Raw genomic sequence first — 24,068 nt, forward strand, 5'->3', positions numbered from 1 at the left:
AAAACAAAGCTTCAGCAAGATCTTCATAATACATGAATAATGTTTGACAAACTCTCCATTTTGTTTTTGTTTAAAACAAAATCCAAGAAAATCTAAATACGGTTGCTCTGATTTTCAAAAGCAGCCAGCAGATCTGTGCCTTCAGAAAACAGCGCTGCAGAGCTTAACTTCTAAACTCTCTAATTAAACCAACAGGTCTAATTAAACAAACAGGTCTAATCAGCAGAGCGGGCACAAAGACCACAGTATGTCTGAGCAATGCTCAGCTCAGGGACATTTCTGTATGTGGACTCCAACAGCTAAAGACTTGTGCTGCCATATAAAGTCTGACAAAATGGAAAGGCACAAGACTGAGAGAGACACCATTACCTTATTATCAGAATAAGCAAACCTCACCGTATGGTAACATTTCTAATGATGATTTACAGAAGGCTCACTATGGAATCACCTCCTGCAAAGATTCCCAGAATTTGCAGGAATCTGCAAATTCCTTGGAGACTAACAGATGCAGAATAAACATATCTAGGGCATTAGATACCTCAAGGCTCAATCATTTCTAATCCAATCTTTCTGGTCTGACCTCCCCAGCCTCACTCTAAGATGTTGCCAGCCCTTAAGGTATTGTGTTTCTTCATGCAAGACAGCCTTACTCCATCTGCTGAACACAACAGAGCAACTCACAGCAGGTCATTCGTGACCTCACTGAGCACGCCTTACCTTTCAGCTCCAGGATTACAGTTTAACAGTAATCAGACTTGCACATTTATAGCTCTGAAGTCTTTCAGTGTATTGATTATGTATTGATTATGTACTTATAAAAGGCAATTAAGATCATGACGTGTATTGAAAATGCAGCTCTATGGAAAAATACACCTCAAGAATCACCACAAACTGGATGCTTCTCCTCTCCACACTATACAGTAAACCTCTTCTCCAGTAATAAGATACTGATACACACCAGCAGCTTTCAAGCCATGCCTTGCAGGAAACTAGGTGCCATTCTGCTCTCAGCAACTACATCCAATTTAAAAGTAACTGAGAACATCTCTATATTCTAATCATTTTAAAATTCATCTGTATGAATAGTTAACGAAACTCCCATAAGGACTGGAGGAAAAAGAAACTTAGCCTCTTTAGTACCACTTGGGGGAAAAATGCCTTGGGATTCTCTGTGTGTGCTTTTTTAACACAGGACACAGATATAAAATACAAATTACAATGTAATATTCCAGCACGTGTATTTTTGTATCACCTTCCTTGAGATAACTTCTTATTATAGACACCTGAAAGTAAAAGACAAGCATGACTTGATATACACTCAGACCCTCATAAAAATCTAATGATTTTAGGTGGTTTGTGGAAGGAGTTTTATGAGCTTTCAACAGAGAAATACAACAGCTATCTAATCCTTTTTTTTTTAAGGCACCCAGGCTTGACCTGAGCACCATCCTATTTAGGAAAACAACTGGGGCCTCCGTTTGTGTACAGCACACTGAAAATAAAGAGAAATTATGCACTAGCATTAAGCATCAATGAGAATATATGAGATACAAGAGTATCTCATTCTAAACTCAAGGACAATATGCTCTATAAGCACTTATTTTGCCTTCTTCTGTATGTACAGTCACTTTACTATACAGTAAGCAGGCATATTAATACCTAAATTCTTGAAAATGAGTTGTTTGCCACAAACAATTTTTGCATGCAATTTCATTCATATGAAAATATGTTGCATTTTGTACATGTTCACATCTACTGGTTGAACATTAGCTACACATTTGTGAGATGCAGCAACTATCATGTATTACACCTGGCTGAGTTACTGGCTTTATTTCAAAGCTTTCCATCAAACCAAATGTGATTTGAGTCAGGTTATTGGAGACAGAAAGTGGCTATGCCCAACTGGCACAGCTGATTCTTACAGAATTTCTCCAAAGCACAGAATGCATTTCATTACAGTCTAGATTGGATGACAAAAAAGACATTTCAAGTATTAAGTGGATACAGCAAGGAAAAAAGCATCTGATACATGAACTGAGTTATGCAGTTGACAACAGGCTGCATGCAGGTAAATAAGTGCAAGTTCCAAGCTCAGTTCCCCCTCCAGAGGCCAAAAAGAATTGGTCACTACCTCTGTTGCAGGGGTATAAATCTCAAAGCACAGTAGCAGGAGAGAAATAGTGTGTTCCTGAGCACTTAGAAGAGAACTGGGTGGCTCTAAATACATGAAAGCAATCCTAAAAAGTTCAAAGCTTATGTTAGCTTCTGTATGTATGAGAAAGCCATAAGCTATCTTATATCCTGTTGGTCAAAACCAAGAGACTTTCTGATTTCAGTCACAGCAGCATGTCCTCCAACACACATCTTTATTCCAGAAGTACACAAACCATTTGTTAACCTATGTGCCTACAGCACTGCAATGAAATTAAATATAATCCCCAGAAGGACAATGTTCTTCTGCAGCTTCTTGTAATTTTAACAATTTCCATCTGTTTCTGCTTAAAAGTTCCACATTTGCTTTCTGAATCAGACTTTAAAAATATGAGCAAAAAATCAGTTCTCAAAGACTGAAAGGGAAACAGAGACTGAAGTGACCTATGGTGCAGACAGCAGCAAGGCTAATATTAAAAAGACATAAATAAGAATATCAAAGAACCCTACATTAGGGTATGAGGACTTCAGCTCTGTCATCAGGAGAGCCACAAGATGAAGCAAGAGAAGTACTTTTCAACTACTTTCACAAAAATCCACTCAAATTCAGCTAACACAAAACACTGAATACAGCAAAAAAAAAACCTCAAAAATTTAAAATTTAAAAGCTTTATTCAATGATGTTTAAGTCTCGGAAGCTTCTTTTTACAGTGATGGTGGAATGCAATGCACTACCTAATGTAACACGCACATACTCAAAATTACATGCAGCTATTATCCAAGACATTCCCAAGATAAGAAAACTCAACAAGATAGATGCAAACGTTAATACCTCATGAGGTGATACAGGTCGTGTCACATTGAAGCTTTCTTCCACATCTGGAGTACCCACATAGATATTGAGGTATCTGTAATACAGTTTCAAAATAGGCAATGAGGCAAATATTTTTCAGGCAACCTAAAGGAAGCAAAATTTTACATACACTGAAAAAATGAAATTACTTGATGAACACAACTTGATTAATAATGAGCAATGGTTCTTCCCAAAGTAACTAATTGTATTTGAGCTGTGGTCAAATAATAAAAAATTATCCTGAATATGCAATAAACCTTTAAATCTTCCCATCTTTCACTGCATAAACTAAGAGATAAGTCACAGAAAAGACCCTCTTGATTTATACCTACACAAGTGCTTATAAACACTTTATAGCTGCTAACAAACCCATGAGACAGTACTCATGCTGCTACTGATATGGAAATTATCTCATGCTTACTTCAGATACCACATTGGGTCAGCATCACTTGTCACTTTTTCATTGGCCTTCATGATTTTCTTTATCTGGAAGAGAAAAATAACAAAATGGAACCATGGCCTTTTCTGAGTACGAGGAGCCACTCTCCCCTCACCCCAGGAAAGCCTACCTCGACATTGATGAAATAGTTGAATGAGTCTATATGCTGCTTCACCAGTCCTTTCACCTGAAAAATAATGCACATAGAAAATAAAATCAGCTTCAGTAATGTTAATCACACAAGCCAGAAATTAAGATATAAGCATTTATAACTGATTTTGGATAACTGTGTTAAATTCTTTCAGCTGACAAACTTCTGGGAAATGGCTGGTTGCTCACTCTGGTTCTACACTACATGTCCAAGCTTACACTGGAGCTGTCATATAAAGAGCATGGACAGGGTCTCCGAGAGCCAGTAAAACAGGAAAATAATCTGGAAACATTACATATATACAGTATGGATTGAGAATAACCACACCAAAATGCAAACTTCTAGGAGGATGTCTCCACAAATTAATCTGTAAATTAATCAAGAAAACAATCTATGGAACAAGTCTATTGGTAACTGCAAGGAACTTAAACAAAAGGCAAAATCCACAGGAAAGTGAGGACAGGTATTCTGGAAAACAGTAAATGCCAGAAGAAGGTAATGTAAAGTTAGAAAGGAGATGAAATATTCACACCATGAAATGAGTGTGTAGCACTAACCTTTAGAAATGCTGGAAGAAGTCTCCATTTTTCCTGAAAACAAAAAACAGTTTTAAACATCTTTCCAAGGAGCAGCCAAATGTCTAACATGTCTGAGCCTTTCTGTCTGCATGTTTTATTGTTATTGTTGTTTTTTGAACAGTAGCATTATTTTAAATCACATCCATTTAGGAAAAAAACTCAAAAACCAACTGTCTAAAGCCAACAGAGATGGATAAAAACTACCTGGGTCATCTCAGTAAACCATACATGCAGTATTTTCTCAGGATGCAATGGCAAACTGCCTTTCCTAAGAGCAGCTTATGTGAAAATATATTTTTCCTGAGAAAATTCCTTAAAATATATTCCTTAAAATATATTCCTTAAAATATATTTTTCTGAGAAAATTCCTTATGTCCTCATTTAAGATCAACTAACATTTTTTGGCTTTGTTCTGTTAACACTGTAAATTACATTCCTATAAAGGGAAGATTTCCTACAACTGTTACTTTACAAAATACGTGCAAGAACCTGGGAGCAGCACTTGTTCTCTATAATACTTATCAGGACTCTAAATCCTACAAAGATTTAGCAAAAGTACTGAGAATTGCCAAGTATATCAAGGCTCCTACAAACTTTCCCTGATTTCTAATCTTCAATGAGCACAGGGAACATCTCTTTATGTCAGCCCCACTTTCTCCCACCATGGCAATGCAAAAACTTGCATATAGCTTTGGCTAGAGACAAAATCCTTTTGTTTAGGAGTAGGGCTCCCAGCCCTCATATGCTTCTCCCTCTACTACCATTTAAAAATGCTACAAAATTAATAACCAAAAAAACTGCAGAAAGTTGTTAGCCTTCTTCTATCCACAGAAATGTTGATTGTGCTCTTGGCTTTCAGCCTCCACTGCTGCTGTTTGTTAATCTACTAATCTTGATGGAGATCTCAATTTAACACCTAATAATGGCAAAGCTAATAAAAGGAACACATGCAATATGGTGTGGCTTTTAATATTGGTCCTTCGTGGTTTATGTGCAGTAGCGTTTACAGTCTGCAAAGCTGAAAAGTGGTTGATATCAGGTTTTTATGATTTAAATGTTATGTTTAAAAAAGGGGGGTTGATCTGTTAAATAGTAATGCAATTAAACTGATGATCTAAGGATGAGACTAATGATTTTAATCTTAAGTAAATACTAAAAGGCCAGGCTGGAAGGGGCACGGGGCAGCCCGGTGCAGCGGGAAGTGACCGTGTCATGGCAGGGGGATGGAAGGACACGAGCTGTGAGGTCCCTTCCACCCCAGACCGCCCTGCGACTCTGCGTGAGGGACACAGGCGGGGCAGAGACTGGGGAGGGGACGGCACCTCAAGAGGCCGAGCCCGGGTTCATGAGGGGCTGCCCAGAGGCAGCTCGGACCAGACAACCCCCCTTCCCCACTCACACATACACACACCGAGCGGAGCAGCACGGGCAGGGGGGACTCCACGTGTACGCCAGCAGAAGACTGCTTCCACCCCACCCCAGCTCAGCTCAGCCCAGCCCAGCCCGGCCACGCTCCGGGAGAGCCGGAGACGCGCCCGGCCGCTTGCCCCTTGCCCCGCTGACCTCCACCGTGTTGACCGGAGCCGCCGCCTGCTCCGCGGTGAGCGCGCCGAGGCCCAGCGCCTCCATCGCCACCCGCGCGCTGCGGCGCTGCAGCACAGCACGTCCCCCCGCGCTCCAGCCCGGCGCCCGAAGGTTCCGGCCCCGCGCAGCCCGGCCGCCGCCGAGCGCTGAGCGCAGCCAGGCCCCGGCAGCTCACCCCGCCGGGGCACTGCGGAGCTGGCAGCGCCCGCGGGCTCCCGCTGAATCCCCAAGCCGGTCACCGCCACCCCGCCGGCGCATCCGGGAGGCCGGGAGGCGGCAGGGACACGGAGCAGTTGGGCTTTAAACGGCTTTCCTGCAGTTTTTAGCGTGTAAAGCAACGCGGGGCACCAGCTTTTAGCGTTATTATTATTTTTATTTGTTGCCACATTTCTCCTCATGGAGAAAAATAAGGCACAGCTTTCCCCAGGAATATAGCTGGGACTCACGTTCTCTGAAAAACAGAGAAACACAGTTCTTATCACTTGCTGTGCCTGTGTTGTGCCAAAGTAGAATGGAATGTGGAGATTGTTTACCCAAAGGGAGGATGTTTTCTTCCCTAGGCCAATCGAGGCCAAGAGTGTGTCTGTGTCCAGACTGGCTGCACACAGTCAGCGAGAGTGCAGTCTGTGCAGTTCTGAGCTTGTGAGTGCATGGCAGATTCAATTGTAGATTTATAGAATAAAGTACTTCATCAGCCTTCCAAAGATGGAGTCAGATGTCTCATCATTTTCTCTCCCCTCGTCCAGGGCCCGGGGTTGCCGTGATTTTTACAAGAGTTGTTGTTATTGTTATTGAATGCTGAAGCTGAATCACCTACAAATTTATTTGTTCTCCTTTACAAGGGTCAGTGGTACAGAGACACCAAAATCGCAGTCAGATGGGGAGCTACTCATCTCCCCTGGTTCAAGATTAAACGAGAAGCACTAGTGATCTCTGCAGTGAGGCAGTAAGGCTTTGAGATATATATATGCAAATATAATAATTGGTAAGTAAGTTCTAAAAGAGTGTGAAAACAGCACATGAAGACGGCTGCTCTGGCACAGGTTCCACATGAGTAACATTCACGGGGCTGGGGCTGGGCTCCACCCATCCTGGACACTAAGGCCCCTACCCTAAAGAGGTACTTTTCAGACTCTTTCCATTTGGTTTCCCGCCTGAAGCGCCCAGCCAGTGGAGAATGTGATTAATACGTGGCAATCCATGTTTAATCCATGCAAAGCCTCTGTCGGGAAGCTTGGAGCAGCTTCTCACAGAAGCCAGCCCTGCAGTCCACTTCCCCTCCAACTCTGCCATGCAAACCCAATACATCCTTCATCCAAGTAGTCAGATTTGAGCAGGCAACTGTTTTGAATATTATTTGTACAGCTGGGTTTAAGTCACTACACTGGAGCTGCTTCTGAGAATTAACAGAAAAAAAAGTCACAACAGAATATTAGTGGAGTAATTTATCTTTGGCATTTAACAAGCTGTTGCATTTAATAACATTTGTGTAAATGACTTTTCACCAATGCTGGTATCACAAACAAAATTTAATGCATACAAACCCTCAAATACTTGTTTTTTAACAAAGCTGCTACAGAATGGCATCTTGTTTCACAAGAACAACTTCTGAGTAGAGTCAAGTGCATTTCAGGCACAGTAGCATAAACAGCATGCAACACATGACATTAAACAGATGCAATGTCCCTGTTTGAAACATTAAATTAAAACACATGAAACAATCACTTGAAACACAGCCCATGCTATAAAATAGTCTTTGCAAGTCACTTTAATCACCAACCCCCCTCCCCAAATGCTATACTTTGAGTATTTACTGGTGAAAACTAGTATGATAATTTTCCCAGCTCACTGAAGAGCTGAAGTTTGATATTTATTTGTACAATAAAATGGATATAAAATATTACAATTAAAAGTTCATAATCATATTAGCAATCACCTTCAAATGTTCATAAAATCCTCTTTTGGCTGAAGCTCAAAATCATGTTGGTATTTCTAAAATTGTAGCAAATCACAAAGATTCATTCCCTCTAGCTGTTTCTGAAATGCATTCTTCTCTTAATGATTTTGAATTGCCTACCAAAATTTCCTATTCATCTGAGCAAGCCTGGCATACCTAGTGGCACAGTTATCATAGTCTAAAAGCTCCTTTCTCCTAGGTTTTTCAGGAAACAGTTCCCTTTAAAATATGTATTCATCTTTATTTTGTGCAATGTTTTCACAGGGGATAGATGTGCACTAGAAAAATTTCTCTAAAAAGGCATTTTGAAGAAAGTTTTCCTTAACATTTACATGTGACCAAAGTCCTTGGACACTGAAGAACAACTGAATAGAAGTAATTTCCTTTGCTATAAAGGGTACACATTCCTGTTGAAATGGACTACAAAACCACGGTGCTAATAATGCCCAGGTTTTTTAGACCTTTATGATAGACACAGTAATATACACAAACAATTTGTGTGACACATTATGCTTTTACAGGTTATTTTTTGTCTCTTCATAAAAAATAGACTGTAATATAAAATATTAAAAACAAGCTCTAACTTGTACCACACTGAGGTTTTCTATATATGACATCTTAAAAGGAGTATTATGTGGTAATATATTAAAATATCATTTTCAAGTAAATTACTCAATTTCATAGACAAGAACATGTCTATAGTATGTACTCCAGCACTATCTAATCCCAGTAATCTGAAATATGCAAGATAAAGCCTGTGTAAACTTACAAGTTCACTTCCACATTTCTCTATTTTACTCCTATTCATTTTCTGTTTGTAAGATTCCCAACGCCTTAAATGGGAACTAAGTATTGGGGCCCAGTCCAAAGAAATTTGAGGAAAACGGGAGCATTTCTCATACACACCATGTAAAAGTGAATATAATAATATTTTCAAAAATTACTAATTACTTAGGTTCTTGCTTTCAGATTTAAGAATATCTTGTGAAAAATTTACATTCTGTTGGATAACGGCTTGAAAGGGGCACTTCTTCTGTGGTACACTGTGAGGTCAGTGTTAAGTGCTTTTGGGAATAAAGGTTAGAAAGACCTAACTTAAAACTACTTAATACCCATCCATTACAATCAAAGATCAATACATATACATATTAAAGTTCTGTATGACCTCCACTGAATAAACAAAATGCTTATAAAACACATTAATTATATACAGAAATTTACCTCACCCCCCACATCATGTTTCTCAGGTCTTTATCATTCATGTCAATTAGAGTTGAGAAGTTCTGAATTATTCGTACTTGAAGTCGTGAATGCTGCTTCTGTAACTCCTATCCTGCAAACAGCTTGTAACACTGGCATTCCTTAATGTAACAGAGGCAAAGTTCTGGGTCCAGTAATTGCAGGAGTACCTGAACTTGGCCTGGTATGAACGTGGGTTTGGTTACTAAAGCAGTTATGCTATACTTTCTTCTTCAAAGTATTCTCAGAAACATAATTGTTGTCTGAGATGTTACTCTACAAAAATACAATGTAAGCATAGTACATTTTATCTACAGTTGTTTTGTCATTTCCTACATTTTATCTACAGTTGTTTTGTCATTTCCTAATGTGCATTGCTATATGTAAATATATTTTAGTTGAAAAATAACATTGTTTTAAGGGTGGCAAAACAGTAAGTACATTGCCAGCTCTTTCCCACTGCAAGTCATAATAAATGCTTGCTATGGAAATTAATAATTCACTGGCTATTACAAGTGACAATCCATTAAACAAATATTTTTCCTATTAAAATATATATATGACATTGACATTAATTTCTTTACAGTGAATTTCAGAAACTATCTGGTTTTTTTACAAGACCTTTCCCCATCAACAGTCACTGGAGTAGGCTGTTCTTAGAGATGTGACTTCCCCACTGTCTTGGAAGATTAAAAAAAGGGTACATTTTTTAATTGCTAGATGTTTCCGCTTCTGTTTTCTCCATTGCTGCCTCAGGAAAAAGCAGTTTTCTAAGTATGTTTGCATAGAATGGTCCATACACTTTTTTATTGAAGTTTACAATGCTTGCATACTGAGATCCCAGAAACTCTATCTCTGTCTGAATCACAGAAAGGCCTCCTGGCATAGTAGGCATACACTTCTGAAAACTCGGAAGAGCAAGCAAGCTTCTCATGAAGAGCTGGATTCGTTTGTCTGAAATGGAATATAAAGCATGCTCAGAACAAATGTAAACCCAAGATGATGCCACTTTGTAAGTACCCTGCACATCAGCACAGCAAAAAAATCCAACAATGTAAGCAACAACTCTTTGCCAAGATTGTTTTGGGGTGGGAAACAATACTATAAGCTTCTTAAATTTGGCTACTGCAAGGTGGACACAGCATAAACCTACTGCAACAAGTTACATTAACTAATATGAAGTAGACTCAAAGGAAGGAAAAAACACAGTAGGTTTAAACCCAGAATGGACAGAAAGAAGACTAAGCACTCATTTTATCTAAATTCTTGTCCAAAATACTAGGCTGCCTAGGCTTGTCTCTACATGCACTTTTACAATTATTTCCAGCTGTGACTAACCATGCTCTGCAGAATACCCAGAATATCATTTCCAAGTAAACACCATATCCTTAGTCTCAGCTGAGCCAGTATTTTACTGCAGTAAGAAAATACTTTTAGAAGATAATGAGACAGCTGATTAAACTTGCTGGAAGTAAGTTTATAAACAGACACATACAGTACGACAATTAGGTAGTCTCTTACTAACCAATCAAGGAACAGACAGGATTATTCTTCTCAACAATATGAGCAATTTGACCCATTAAATTACTCTGCATTTCTTCACTAAGAGTGGGAAGACCTCTTTCACTTAAAGACTTGTTCACTATGCTGCAAATATGGATGCCAACAGTATTCAGAGCCTCCTTCAAGTCAAAACTTCTGGAAGAAAGAGAAAAGCATTAAATTCTGCAGTTTCTGTAGCATTGGTTGTAAAATGCCCTCACTTGTCTCCTTTCTCTTTTATTTTCAACCTGGTCTCTGCAATGAGAATTTTGAAAAGTTTACATCTTTTGATGCAGATTTATGTAAATCTACATATACAGGAAAATGTCTATGTGGAAGATAAAATAAGGACCTAGTTTTGATTCAAATGGGAAAAGTAATTTTATGTGTGCAGCAGTGACATCAGTTCACTTTATCCTTGTGCCTAGGTGTTTTTCTGGGCCATGTGCATAGCACTTCACGATACAAAACAGAGTGGAAAACTCTTTAAAAAGACAGTCACATACATCAGACTTGCCTGTAGTACAAGCTGCCAAAGAAATAGGCAGCCAAGTAACTTGAACTACCTACAACAAGTTTGAAGCAACTCCCAAGACGATTTAGTGAATGCACTACCACAGTCTCTCCAGTATTAGGAGTGTATGAATGAACTTTACTACTAGGTTCCAAAATTTGTACATTAACATCAAGACTAATTTCATTAAAATCTACCTTTGAAAACATGCGTCTTAACATATTGTGGCCTTGTATCATAAAGGCAATATATAAATGATTAAAATTTGGTATCTTCCTATTAATAACAAGCACCTATGACACTGTTATTGTTTCTAATTATTTACTGTCAAAAAAGAGTTAAAAAAAGGAGTAAAAAAAGGAGTTAAAAAAAAGGAGTAAAAAAAAAAAGAGTTAAAAAAAAGGAGTAAAAAAAGGGCCTTACTTCTTATTCATGCCTTCAAGAAGAGGAAGGGAGATCCTTTTCAGCTGGTCAGTGAAATCAGGCACATCTACAATTGCTGGGCCTACCATATTGTTTGTTATGAGAGAAACACAAGCTATGACTTTTAATTGATTGAGCTTTTCTCTCAACTCCTGAAGACGAACTTCATCTGTTATTAGAGTCTAGAATTGAAACAATAATACTAATTTAGGAATAAGGAGAAGATCTAGGAAAGGACAGATCTAGGATGTAGTCATGAAGCACTACTATTTTTAATCACAAATACGCAAACCCAGAGGAGACAGCAACTGAAATACCCTAAACATGTAGTATAGTATAAAGTGGCATTATGTACAAGTATCAGAAGTAAACCTGTGGTGGGAAGAAAAGTATTGAGGAAACTGAGGACATTGCACCTTATTCCTCATCACTGCTGACAAATCTGTAACCAACAATTCAGCCCACAACATGGAGTGCTCAGAGGATCCAGAGGACATTGTAATGACCAAGTTACAGACAGAACAGCCTTCTGGATTTGGGTGTCTTTTGAAAAAATGCCAAGATTTGTAACTGATGGATAATAATGAACAACTGTGCTTGACAACCACCAATTCAACCACCAGAGCAGGTTCTGCAAGTGATACATAACCTGCTCCAGGCAAAAAGCCAGCTGATCAAAACAAGAACTCATGTAATCCCCACAGCAAGAGTTAGCTGGAGTTCATTTTAGGTTACAAAGAGTTCATCCTGAGCAGTACAGGGGTATTATCATCCAACTGCAGTTGGTAGCAAATTCATAGTATGGCAAGCTAGATCTACCAGAGGACATCTGTATGTAGATCTTACTCAAAACTGCTCACAGAAAGGAAAGAAAGTGGTTTCCCTTCTGTCCACTGATTGAGAACACCAAGAGCATCCCCATGTATTTAACAAGTTCTCTGCCAGGCCATCCTACATGTAGCTAAGGCACTCTCTGAAAATGCAAATTTTAGCCCTTACTGGTGACAAATTTCCCACTGGCTTTATGGAAAGGTCAGAGGTCAGTAATCAGGAATTGGAGGGAAAAATTGAATACTGAGTATTGAATCAATAGTATACACTTAAAGGAAAAATACCTACTTTAGAAAACTCAAGTTTTGTATTGATTCTGTTCTGATGAGCAAACCCACCAATTCCTGCTGCTGTTAGGAAAACAGAGTGCTACAATCAGTTCTTTTAAAGACAGAGAAAGCCAAGTACTGTCAATACAAGGCCCAGCCTTTGACCACAGCCAAGACTGCTCTTAGGGTGGAGCTGGTGAGCTATGATTGGAAAGAGGGAGAACTAACTTTACCTTGTCCTTTTCTGGTTGTTGACTTGTCCATCTCAAATTTCAGAATCTGGACTAGAATATAATCTCCAAATTTCAGATTGCGGAAATGTAAGGAGTGCAAAAGAGTATTCAGTTACTGTCATCAATAGCAGGATTATTGTATCACACCAATGATTTCATATAGCTGGTAATTGGAAGACACCAAAATATATTTCTTACCTCTGGAATTGTTTTGCAATAATCCCACTGTAACAGTTTCAAGTAGCCATTGTTTAGCACCAGTGTAGGACTAATAATTGGTTTTGAACTACTATCAGCACCAGGGGATGATGAAGACTCATCAGAAATAGATGACAATTCATCTTCTATTGATTCCTTTATCCATTCTGTTGTGAGATTCAGGGCACCTAAGCATTGCAAATAGCACAGATTTACTGCATGCCTTCATCAAAATAAGCACTACCTCGAGGGAAAAGAAGATTTGTAGACAGAAGAGAATTCAACTTCAGAAGACTTAAACATAGTGGACAGCTGACTCTTCACAAATGGTAATCCTCTCACTTTCTTGCACTGGTCACCTTTAAATTCTACCTGGTTTGTATAAAACCAGCCACAAATTGTTAAGACTTCAGACAAGATTTTTAGGTAATAGAAGTCTCAAAGTTTGAGTTCCCAAAGGATTGTTTTCCCTTTTTCAGAGAGGCCACTTATCAGATAGGGCGTAAGACTAAAAGGTAGAGGTGAAGGAAGATTAAAACATTTGATTTGTTCTGGTAGAGTTTTTCTCAGGCTGCATAAATGAACACTGCAGGCCCTATCAGTGGCTCAGGGCTCCCATTTTAGAAGCCCCTGCTCCAGATGTTAGCATGCTTACTTATTCTTCTTGGAGGATGTATTTCTGAACACTGTTTAACCAAATCACACAAAACGTGTAATAGTGGATCAAGTTGACTTTGCATCATCTAAAAAATTTTGTTCAGAGACTGCCTTTTGTTTACTAAAAAACAGATCTTAGCCCTTCCAGCTTTCAGTCACACTAACTGGTTTCACGTGTTTATTCACATGTTTACTAACAACAGAAAAGTTGCACACAAAAGAGAAAAGGCTCATCTTATGTAGGGCTTCTGCATCCAGACAGCAAGAGTCACCACTTGTTTGTTTTTCAGACATCATCCAATTTGGCAAATTTAAGTTTGTCTGAAAGTGCCCCAGATTACAGACAGACAAACTTGAAGGCAAGTTAAGCAATCATCCAGTGATAGCCTGCTTGTCAAAAAAATATGTCCCATTACTTACATAAAGACAAGAAATTGAAGTTTTCCTCTAAGTTAACTTGTAGAGTTTTGCAACTTGTAGAGTTTTCACAGCATGTATTTAAATAGGCTTATTTTCAAATAAAAGTTTAAATTTAATATAGCATGGTACATACTTGGTGTTTCTTCAAGAATTTCCTGGAATTTTGTTCTTTCATAGTCCACCAAGTTATGCCAGAGGTATGGTCTAAGGTTTTTAATTGTGTAATTTGCCATATCCACTTTCATCAGGTCCAAAACATGGAATATTTGTCTGAAAAGAGGCATTTAAAATTTCACAGTTTAATTCAGTCTATTGATTTTCACCAGCACATGAGAAGCATATGTACATTACCACTTTAATTTCAATTTTGGAGAAGTGAATGCCTTCACTGGCATTTCAGAGTAACAGATATGTTACCTATCATCTGGAATTCTTGAAGATAAGGCTTGGCCTAAGTTAAAAAGAACAGGACTGATGTAGCATCACTAAGCGCTACAGCCCTGTAAGTTTTTCAAAAACTACATGAATTGGTATATTTCAGTCTAAATTAACAGATTTTAACTTCTTGGGTCACTGACTGCGTTAAGAGAAACAATCTTTTGGACCCAATTATTTTGATCCCCATAATAAATACACAGTAGAACAACTAACATTTAGTCTTAGTATTTCAGCGTACCTCAGGAGCACTGTTTTCTGCCCTGTTATGCAAATGTTTTACTCAAGTTCAAGTAATAAGACCTTAACTAAAGAGCTTTTAAATCCAAAGTTTGGCCTTCCAGAAGAAGCATGCAATTAACACCTCAAGAAACAGTACAAATGTGGTGTTTACATTTGTAAGAATGAACGAGACAGAAAAAAAGAGTTTCTGAAACAGAGATTATTGCAAGAGTTGTTGGCTTAGATATTCAGAGCTGCCTGGTTTCATCAAGGTATCCTACTAATTTCATTACAAAGTGAGATACACAATCTGGTCAGTGTGTCAGAGCTCTTCCTCTTTAATGCTTCAGGAAGTTCTCCTATAGTTTGAGAACAGGTGTTATGCAAACTGACACAACTTTAGACTTCCTTTACCCAGCCCCCCGCCTTCCACTGTCTACTATCTATCAGGAAGGAGTTCTTTTCTCCAAAAACCACACTCAAATACCAACCTCAGTAACTCTACAATATTGTCAGTTGCTTTTAACTGTTTTATGTCATTGTCTCTTATTGGAGCACATAACTTTCCCATAGTGTTGATGACATAGTTAGCTAGCCCAGGAATATCAACAGCATTGTGTTCTGCCTGCTGTCTTATAAGATCCATATCGAGAACTTCACAAATTTGATTGTGAATCCTGCTTGCTCCAGGAGTCAGGAAAGAGAGAAGAATCTAAATTAGAGGGAGGAAAAAAGAAAAAGCTTATCAATAAAGACCAAACCCCTTAGTAAGCACACTTGAGTGAAATTTTAATATTCATGTCAGGTGTATATAGCTGACAGATTATAACCAGATATTTTAAGACTGAACATTATCAAAGGTTGTGGGGAAAGAAGGACTGTTTGGAAAAAAAAAAAACAAACAAAAAAACCCCAGTACATTTCTGCAAAAATGCTCAAACCAATAAAACAAAAAGCAAGTCAACAACTAGACCCGTTCAAAAGCTGGGAGGCTACCCTGTAAAACAAACATTTACTAACGTAAAGTTCTGAAAGACTTAGTATTGTGCCAGGATTGAAGGTTTGTATGCTCACCTATGCAATAATCAAACAATGAAGTTTAAGTGGGCAGGTGCAATCATGTTTATACTGTTGTTCATGCCCTAAGCTCACAGTATGGTTCTGGAAACAGGCTAGTACAGATGTGAAGCTTTGGGAAAGAGATGACTTTCAACTGATCACTGTGAAGTGAAAGCTGAGTGAACTGTTTGTGGCCATATTCCTGGTTAATATAAATATACTACAAATAGACACCTATTTTTAGTTCTGAATAATCATATTATATTATAAAAGGAAAACCAGAAGGTGTTGGCTCAGCTAAGTTAAGCAGACTCTTCAGTGAACTAAGGGACTCTTTAAAGCTAAGCTGACAAATCAATACAGAGAAGGAAGAACATTACCTCCCTAATTTCCTCAAAGAGCTTGATAGCATGTTTGTATTCTGGAGGATCTTCATTCAGTTCTGATTCCAAATGATCCCAAAATGCCTTGTGTACAATTTGCTTCACTGTGCCTGCAAAGCTGTGGAGTAAGTCAATTAGATACTGAGAAGACTCCCAACTAGCTCCCATCCTTGTAATGGTTTCAGATGAGACTGATCACTTGTTGGGAAACACACCTCCACAGATACTGTGCCCTGCAACCACAGCTTTCTTGGATGGTGGATCATCAGGTACCAAAACACAGTGTAGATTGCTCCATTCATTTTTCCTCTCTTTCCAACACCAGTGCTGCTTTTCGCAGAATTCAAGCTCTTACCTGTTTTGTGGGTAGTCTTCATGTTTTACGCAGAAATTTGCATTTACAGCAATTTCATGAGCTAGAGTCCAGTTTGAAAGATTTCTTGTAGCTGCCATCAGTTCATCAAATGTGAAAACCTTGGGAGGGCTAGCTGCTGGAACAAACAAGATCAATTCAAGCCAAATATCTAGAGCTGATAAGTGCAATTGAATATACTAAAACCTAAAATGTTACTGCTTGTTAATTGGACTCCAGTACTCTGGAAGAAGTAACACAAGATTACCAAGTCTTTTTATCTTCCTAAAACACTAACTCAGGAAACTCCCAGCTTATCAGGTGTGTGTGTTTGTGGGGAAAAACGACACAAACCTCAAAACATTTTGAGGAGCATTTTCACATTTCCACATCTGAACTAAGATATTTTTTTTCCTTTAAAACGGGATCTTGCATTCCACAGATTTCCTACTGTTCTGTCAAAGCCACCCAACAAAAAGCATGGGCAGTAAGAGATACCAGATGTCCACTAGAACACATGATGGCTATATTGCCTGTTGAAAATTCCAAGCACATGATGGCTATATTGCCTGCTGAAAAGGTTCTGAAGTCACTGACTTGCCAATCCCCCCACTTAAAATCAGCAGATCTTCAGTCTGCTGTGGAATTAAGTTATACTCATTCTTTTAGGAGTTAGCAGCAATGACAAAATAAACTCTACACTGGAAAACAAGAGCAAATTCCCAAAGTTTCTAAATCCTTAAATTCTATAATTTAATTTAGTATTTGGAAGACTGGTAACAAAGAATGACAAAGAGCCAGCTGCCAACTGCAGCTCCACTAACAAGCTTGTTTTAATATAAGACTTAATTTACATAGATGTAAGAAGTAAGCATGGTCTGCAAATGCTTTCAGTCACAAAGAAACCACATTATAACCAAAGTTTTATTTACCATTACTCAAATTATCCTCCTTGTGCAAATGTGTGTTTTCTGTTTGATTCTAGTATTTATGAAAGAAAAATGTGAATTCAAGATTAATTACATGTAACTTGGTATGGTATTACAAATCTGTAAGTTATAGAATTAATTTTTAAGTGCAGGGATCAAACAGAAGAAACCCACCCTTTGCACAAAAGCGTATCTTGTTGAGTGGGAGGCTGCTACCAATGTCAAGGTTAGGAAGACCATGGTGACACAGTTTTCTTACACTTTCTGAAGGGAAGGAGTGCACAGGGAGACCCCTATGCATACAGCTGCTGCTGGTGTAGATCACACTGCTTCACAGCAAAGAGAAAGCCATGCCCCTCTGTTAATACTCTTAAACAGATTCAGAATCCCAGGTTCTACCCATGACAGCAAAGAGAAAAAAGGTAAGTTAGCCTTATTGGTCCATGCACAATGCAGGTAAGGCTGAAATAGGCTTACACGCTGGGGAGCTGGGTTTGCTTGAAGAATCACTGTTAAAGCTCTGCCTGGAATATTCTGAGTCACTGGAAGAAGCTGTGCTTTCTGAGAGCCGTGAAGAATCTGAGTCACTGTTCTGGTCATCATTGAGAGGCATTCTGATTCCCTTTACCTTGTTTACACAGTAAACAAGACCTGGAAAGACAAACACAATTCCCATAAAACCAGCACTTAGTTTTGTTTGTTTCTCAAAAGTCAGCTACTGATCATTATATTGTGAATGAAGATCAAGTAGTTGTCTTTCCTAAACAGGAAAAGCAAAGAAAAGGATTTGGCTTGACAAAAATGGCAGAATCATATAGTTATCAACAAACTATACCTGTTCTGTAAGAAAGTTTTGTACCTTCAGCTGTTTCATACCTTAATGATTCTGTGGGAGACAGTCCCAAAACTGGTTATATTTAAAGAAATGGAAGACTACCCACAGGAACCCCCGAGGCTACTTTTTGCAAGAATTTTGGTAGTTTCCAATGTCCATAAAGGCATTTTGTGATGTCACCATCTCCCACCTGACCTCACGAAAAAGTGGTGTTTAGCAATGAGTTTCCTTCCACAAACAGGCTGCACCGAGTGTAACAACTGTGAAGCAAACACAGAAGTTGCAGGGGGAGAACAGGCAAGTAATTCAGAATATTACATTTCTGACAGGGTGTAGCTAAAAGTCTGGCCTTTAAGTGGGTCTGTGCTTAGAATCAGAATCAGATCAACAATGGCACAGACACAAAAACCAGTCCTCCTAGGCATAAAGGTGAGTGGATAGGTTTTCTGGTTTAAGTCAAATGGCAACTCTGAGCCTCTAACATTCTATTTAGCAGAGACAACAACCTCCACTGACAAGTGTTGGGCTTCAAAGTGTTTCTGTCTATGTAAAGAAACTGCCTCCCAGGCAGATAATCTGCAATTGCAGAAAATGTGGACAGCTGGACAGCGTGATATAGATGATAAACAAGTGCATGACAGGAAGTGAAAAATATGTTCATAATAATATTAAAATGAGAACCTGAAAGTCAGCTGTAATTACTACCAAAGGAATTTGGCCCAGATACCAAAAGTAGCTGTCTGTCTTTGATAATGGTCATGAAGCATTCTGTAGTGGACTTCATGAAGTAACACAGGCAACAATGGTTTCCATCAGCAAATTTAACTAATATATAACTTTATTTATTATTAAACCACATCAACTTCAGTGGGCAGGGAATAACACACTTTGCAACAGCTGAATTTGGAAAAAAGACACTTTTAGCAATAAAAGGATGATCTTTGTCTGTACTTATGTGAATCAACATATTGTGGGGTTCTGGGATAGACAAAAGATAGCGAAAATTAACATTTCTTTATACTTGCACCTAGCTACAGCTTAAAGCATTTGACTTTTTGGGTACCAACTCATCCTGAATAGGCCTTTATAACTTGATGAGCTACTATACTAACGAGCACTCCCCTGTCAATTGAGATTATTAAAATTTCTTAAGTGTGTGTTTACTCTTTCTCCTCTCCCAAGAGGAAAGAGGATGCACTTGAGCACCTTATTTATGTCATACTTTACATTGGGTTCTTTTGTGAAAAGAATTGGTCACATTGGCAAGAACACAGCTAACAGTTTATCACTGTACTGGAGGAGTCAGAGAGAGACACTTGACTAGAACACAAAGGTCATGCATTCAGAACTTGCAACATTACCAGTGATTCTAAGCATCATAACTCTTATTAGAACAGCAAATTTATAATTTCTAACAAGGAAATATTTAAAACAGTATTGGCTAAACAAGACAGAGTTGCAAGAGAACCTAAAAACACTACACACAGATATTTTGGCTTGGAAATTGTATTTAAGTTACAATTAGAAATGGGTCACTAGTTAATGCTAGAGAAGAAACAAACTGTTTCAATTAAAATCTGTGTTACAGATCTAAAAGTTAGTGATGATCAGAAACTAGTTGTGACAAACTAGTTATAGAACATACTTGAGGTTCTTCATGTTGAACTGCTCACTTAAATACAGTAACACTGTACAGAGCCCGCGAAGTTTTTATTATCCTCCAACTAATTTTTAAAATCAATATAGGAACACTGTATTTCCAGGCTTTAATCTTGTATAATGCCCGTTTATTTCCCTACAAATAACTAACCTCCAAAAGATTAATGTTGTAGGATGTGGTCCATCAAAAGATTTGATTAATGTTGTTCGCAGGGTAGTGGCCCAAAGTCTTGCAAATCACTTGCGGAGTGTGAGCAATTCACAGTGTGTCTACAGCTTCAGTTCAGGTGTTAAGAACTGATGGAAGAAGGTAAATGACCATTAAAACCCCAAATACTCTCACACAATTTACACATCATCATTTCATGAACTTCCTCTTACCTCTAGGTATGACAATGTTAATAAACATTCAGCTTTGCAAGGTCCTTCTGAGAGAAGTACTAAACCAGCCATGAAGGCGAGTCAGCGCTGCCATTTTCCACCCCATCTTGATTTCCAAGAAGATCAAGTGGTTAAGGTAGAATTGGAAGTCTATATACATTAAGTCCTTAAATCCCATCAAAGGATAAATGCAAATAGCTGCATTTCAAAGATGCACATGCATTTTGATGTATCAAGACCATACCTGCTCCCACAATATATGCACACATACAGACAGCAGAGCTGTCAGTAGGGTGCTTCAGAAGGCTTAATTTAAGTAAGAAGTTTCAACACTGCAACAGGAGGTGACACACAAAAAACCACTGCAATCTTTTGCCACACTAAATACATTTCTCAGTAGAATGCTTCAAGCACAATAGGAAGTAAGAATGGGTGTACTCTGCAGACTCAGAACATTATTGCTAAATTCTACATTTAAAAGATAAACACATCAAACTAAATGTACATGAATATACAAGCAGAACCTGCAGGGGCCATCTAAACCACTTAGGCAAAAATACAGTCATTGAGTATATGAAAGGCAAGTACAAACCAAAAATGGCATTTCTAGTTAGTTACAATAGACAACTGAGTCACTCAGTCTTTGCTTTATAGCATACACTGGAAGAGCTGATTTTCCTTACATTTTTCTAGATAGCACAGAAGTTCTCATTAATAACTAATGGCCAAGGTAATTTAGAACTTTAAATTAGTATAACAGTCACATAAAAATATGTCAAAAAGCCCTTCAGCCTTGCAAGATCTCTTAGTAATTCACCATCTTGGATAAATAATACCATCTTTTTTTTTTAATATGCTTATTAATTATTACATATTAGGCTGTTTTTTTAATGCACATATTAATATCCCAACTGTTCTATTTAAGGGTCAGCCTGAGGTTACAACCTGCTTTACTCTGCTGCATTAAAGACTACCCACATTTACATTTATATTAGGCTGGACACCATCACAGTGCGCTTCATGACATCATTTGCTTTCTTTCAATCAGTACCATACTGTAGGGTATTTTAAGGATAAACTCTTTGGAAGACCAAGCTAAAATCTTCTACACGTACCAACCCCAAAATTCCAGCTAATTTAACAATTAAGAAATTCTCACATTTCTGCTATTTAGACAGGTGAGGATTATTCTTCTTAGTAAAAACAAAATTAATACAAAGCTGTAGATGCTTAAAGGCATCTTGTTCTTAATTGGTTACTGCATCACCCAACTAGATTCTTCATTTAGAACTTATCAAGACTGCAAGATCAGGTTAGTTTTAGAAGACACAAACACACTTTTTATTTCTGTAGGTTTGCTTTAGAAGTTATTTTATGAAGCACCTGGGGGGAGGAGGGAGGAAGACAGTTTCACAGTTGGGTATTTTTTTCAGATACCATCTTCAAGCAAAGGTTTTCCACAGCCCTGCTTTGTTCAAAGGAAGTGTGCATGGACACAGAGACTTATGAGTGTTCTGTCCAGTTTCTCCACTATGAAAGTCTTAACTTGGTTTATTCTGCTGGGTTCACATTCTTACTATCTTCAAGCTGGCACCGACTGAATCTCATTTAGTCTCGAGTTTCCCTTTCACTGTCTCCACCTCTGTCAGCACTCAAGACACGAGAACAGAAAAGAGCCTTTATTAGGAGTTACTTGCATTTCCTCCCGCCTCATTTTTCACAGCTTACAGCCGACATTTCTCCCCTTTAGCTTTCTAGTTCCACAGCTCTTGGAAGAGACACTTCTCTTCGTGAAGGCTTAAAAAACTGTATTGGAGAGAATGAGCTGCAGCCGAGTGCCCCGAGCGCTGCCCGCGGGAGTGACCTCCGCCCAGGCAGGTCGGTAATGGGACCAGGGGCCGTCCTGCCCGCTGCCCTCCCCCGCGGGGTGAGCAACACCGAGGGAAGCCGGCGGCTCCTCCTCTTCCTCCATCTGTTTCGCTGCCTGTCTCCTCCCCCGGCCCCATGTTTTTAACACTTAGCAAAGGCAGGAGTTTGGCACCCTCCGACCAAAACAAACAGCGTTTCCAAGGACAGGTCCGGGGGAGGGAGTCTGGGGGAGAAGCAAGGTGGGAACTCCCTGTCAGCCCCAGAGAAGTCGAGCCCGGGCACCCGCCCCTAAGCGCCCCAGTCCCCATGCCCCGGGGAGGTCTCGGGGTGCCCCTGCCCTGCTTGCCGGGGCTGTAGGGGGGACCTCTGCGGCCGCGCCCGTCGGGGCGGATCGTCCCGGCGTACACTAAAGGATGGCGAAAGTCCAGGAGACACGGGACAAGGAGAGAACTACGGACCCAGCGCAGGAACTGCGAAACCCACCTGCTGCAGCGGGTACCCCACCGGGGCAGCAGAGCGACGGGCCAGTCCACCACCTCCCTGCTACCCACACCGCGCAGGAGGGTGGCAGCCCCCAAGCCAACACTGTCCCGGACTCACCCCGCGAGTCATTGCCCAGCGTGACCGGACACCCCGCCGCCGGCCGGAACGGAACAGCCCTGCCGTGCCGTGCCCTGCCCTGCCCCGGCCGGTCACTCACCGCTGCCCCTCGCAGTCCCACACACCGCTCCCCAAGGCTGCACACAGCCCCCAGATTTAAATACCCAACCCGGACTATTACTGTCTTCCTCGGGCACGTCCATCTCTGACGGTGGAAGCGGGGAGGTGCGTCATGTTTTCCTGCCTGCCAGCGGCGAGTAATCCGAGGCGCTTGGGCCGCCTTCCGCTTATGCCAGTAGAAACTGTCCGCATCTCCTCATTCTACCTGCGACCGGGCACTAAGCTTGGGGAAATATGCGGTGACACAAGAAGATGCTTTGGCGGACTCCCCCGCGCAGGCAGTGGGCCGTGCCGGCGTGCGGGGGGTGGGCCGGGGGAATGGGCCGAATAGTGTTTACGGAAGGGCCCCGTCCGTCCGGGTCGGCGCCGCCCCGGCCCCGCCCCCGGGCCTCGTCGGGGACGTGAAAACCGACCCTGCAGCGCTCGGGCGCGGGAGAAGTGGGGTTATGCTCGGCAGGGGCTAGGTCGGCTCTTCCCGGCCGTGTGTGTCCGGCTTTGTGCACTGCGCTGCAAAGGGAGCTATAACTACGTTCTTGTCCTGGTTTCCTTACCCAATCTTTGGGGGGGGTAGTGTGGCGCCCCTCCACGCGCCATTTTGGCTCCCCACTTGCAACTTCCACCGCCGCGGCTTCAGGGGAGTCACTCGGCCCCGTGCTGAGTTTAGTCACCAGTCTCGCTCACGGCTGTGGTGTCCGGAGGCCTGCTGAGCGCCCGCTGAGGAACGCAGCACAGGACATTGCAGCACTATTATTATAAATGGTTTGCTTATTGCTGTATTGACCTCATGCACTGGCAGCTTCACGCACCCACTGGGCGAGCAGTACCTGTCAGGGCATCACCTTTTCCTGTCGCAGAAGCTACGTGTCACCACTGACTCACTCACCTGGAAGCACGGAGGGCAAAACACCGGCAGTCGTCTCTGAGGCAAGAGCTCACTAACACGCCAGCCTTGCCCACCATGAAGACAGAGCTGCCCTTCCTGCAGATAACCTTCAGCACATGCGGTGAACTACACAGAACAAACAGATGTTGTATTTGGGTAGACCAAAGCCCACTGTAGGTCCCATTAACCTCTGCTATAAAATCAAGGGCTCGAAGCAGGGAACAGAGTTTGGCTACACAAATGCCAAGTGCCCAGCTGGAGAGGGAGCACTTGCTTGCAGTGATGCAGAGCACCTGTCAGCC

General features: G+C 40.4%; 2 protein-coding genes across 21 annotated transcripts in view; both read right to left on the reverse strand.

Annotated features, from left to right (window-relative positions):
• POLR3B (RNA polymerase III subunit B) overlaps positions 1 to 6,044 on the reverse strand; it is a 71,928-nt gene extending 65,884 nt beyond the window's left edge. Inside the window, exons 1-5 of one of the 2 annotated variants that reach the window (XR_005258892.1) lie at positions 5,736 to 6,044; positions 4,152 to 4,184; positions 3,574 to 3,630; positions 3,426 to 3,490; positions 2,984 to 3,059 (exon numbers count right to left, since the gene is read on the reverse strand). Coding sequence is in view for 1 of the 2 variants with exons in the window: in XM_038153303.1 (XP_038009231.1) it covers positions 2,984 to 3,059; positions 3,426 to 3,490; positions 3,574 to 3,630; positions 4,152 to 4,184; positions 5,736 to 5,801 (297 nt within the window). In the remaining variant the exon portion in view is untranslated. The remainder of the gene's footprint in view (positions 1 to 2,983; positions 3,060 to 3,425; positions 3,491 to 3,573; positions 3,631 to 4,151; positions 4,185 to 5,735) is intronic. The other variant, XM_038153303.1, reaches the window with a different exon arrangement.
• A 3,247-nt stretch (positions 6,045 to 9,291) lies between these two features.
• On the reverse strand, positions 9,292 to 23,254 carry TCP11L2 (t-complex 11 like 2). Of its 19 annotated transcripts, none has more exons than XM_038153312.1 (13): positions 22,945 to 23,251; positions 21,678 to 21,945; positions 20,295 to 20,400; positions 20,065 to 20,210; positions 17,897 to 18,070; positions 16,494 to 16,629; positions 16,136 to 16,256; positions 15,188 to 15,408; positions 14,173 to 14,309; positions 12,963 to 13,150; positions 11,432 to 11,613; positions 10,478 to 10,650; positions 9,292 to 9,906 (listed from the first exon to the last, which is right to left on the reverse strand). In XM_038153312.1, the coding sequence occupies exons 5-13, from the start codon at positions 18,030 to 18,032 to the stop codon at positions 9,662 to 9,664; spliced, it is 1,539 nt and encodes a 512-aa protein (XP_038009240.1). In that variant the 5' UTR covers positions 18,033 to 18,070; positions 20,065 to 20,210; positions 20,295 to 20,400; positions 21,678 to 21,945; positions 22,945 to 23,251; the 3' UTR covers positions 9,292 to 9,661. The 19 variants fall into 19 exon arrangements, with proteins under 19 accessions (XP_038009240.1, XP_038009236.1, XP_038009235.1 ...); XM_038153308.1 differs by having other exon boundaries at positions 21,678 to 21,936; positions 22,864 to 23,251; XM_038153307.1 differs by having other exon boundaries at positions 22,864 to 23,251.
• Positions 23,255 to 24,068: the final 814 nt, after the last annotated feature.

The sequence above is a fragment of the Motacilla alba genome, chromosome 1A (genome assembly GCF_015832195.1).
Source record: "Motacilla alba alba isolate MOTALB_02 chromosome 1A, Motacilla_alba_V1.0_pri, whole genome shotgun sequence".
Taxonomy (NCBI): Eukaryota; Metazoa; Chordata; class Aves; order Passeriformes; family Motacillidae; genus Motacilla; species Motacilla alba.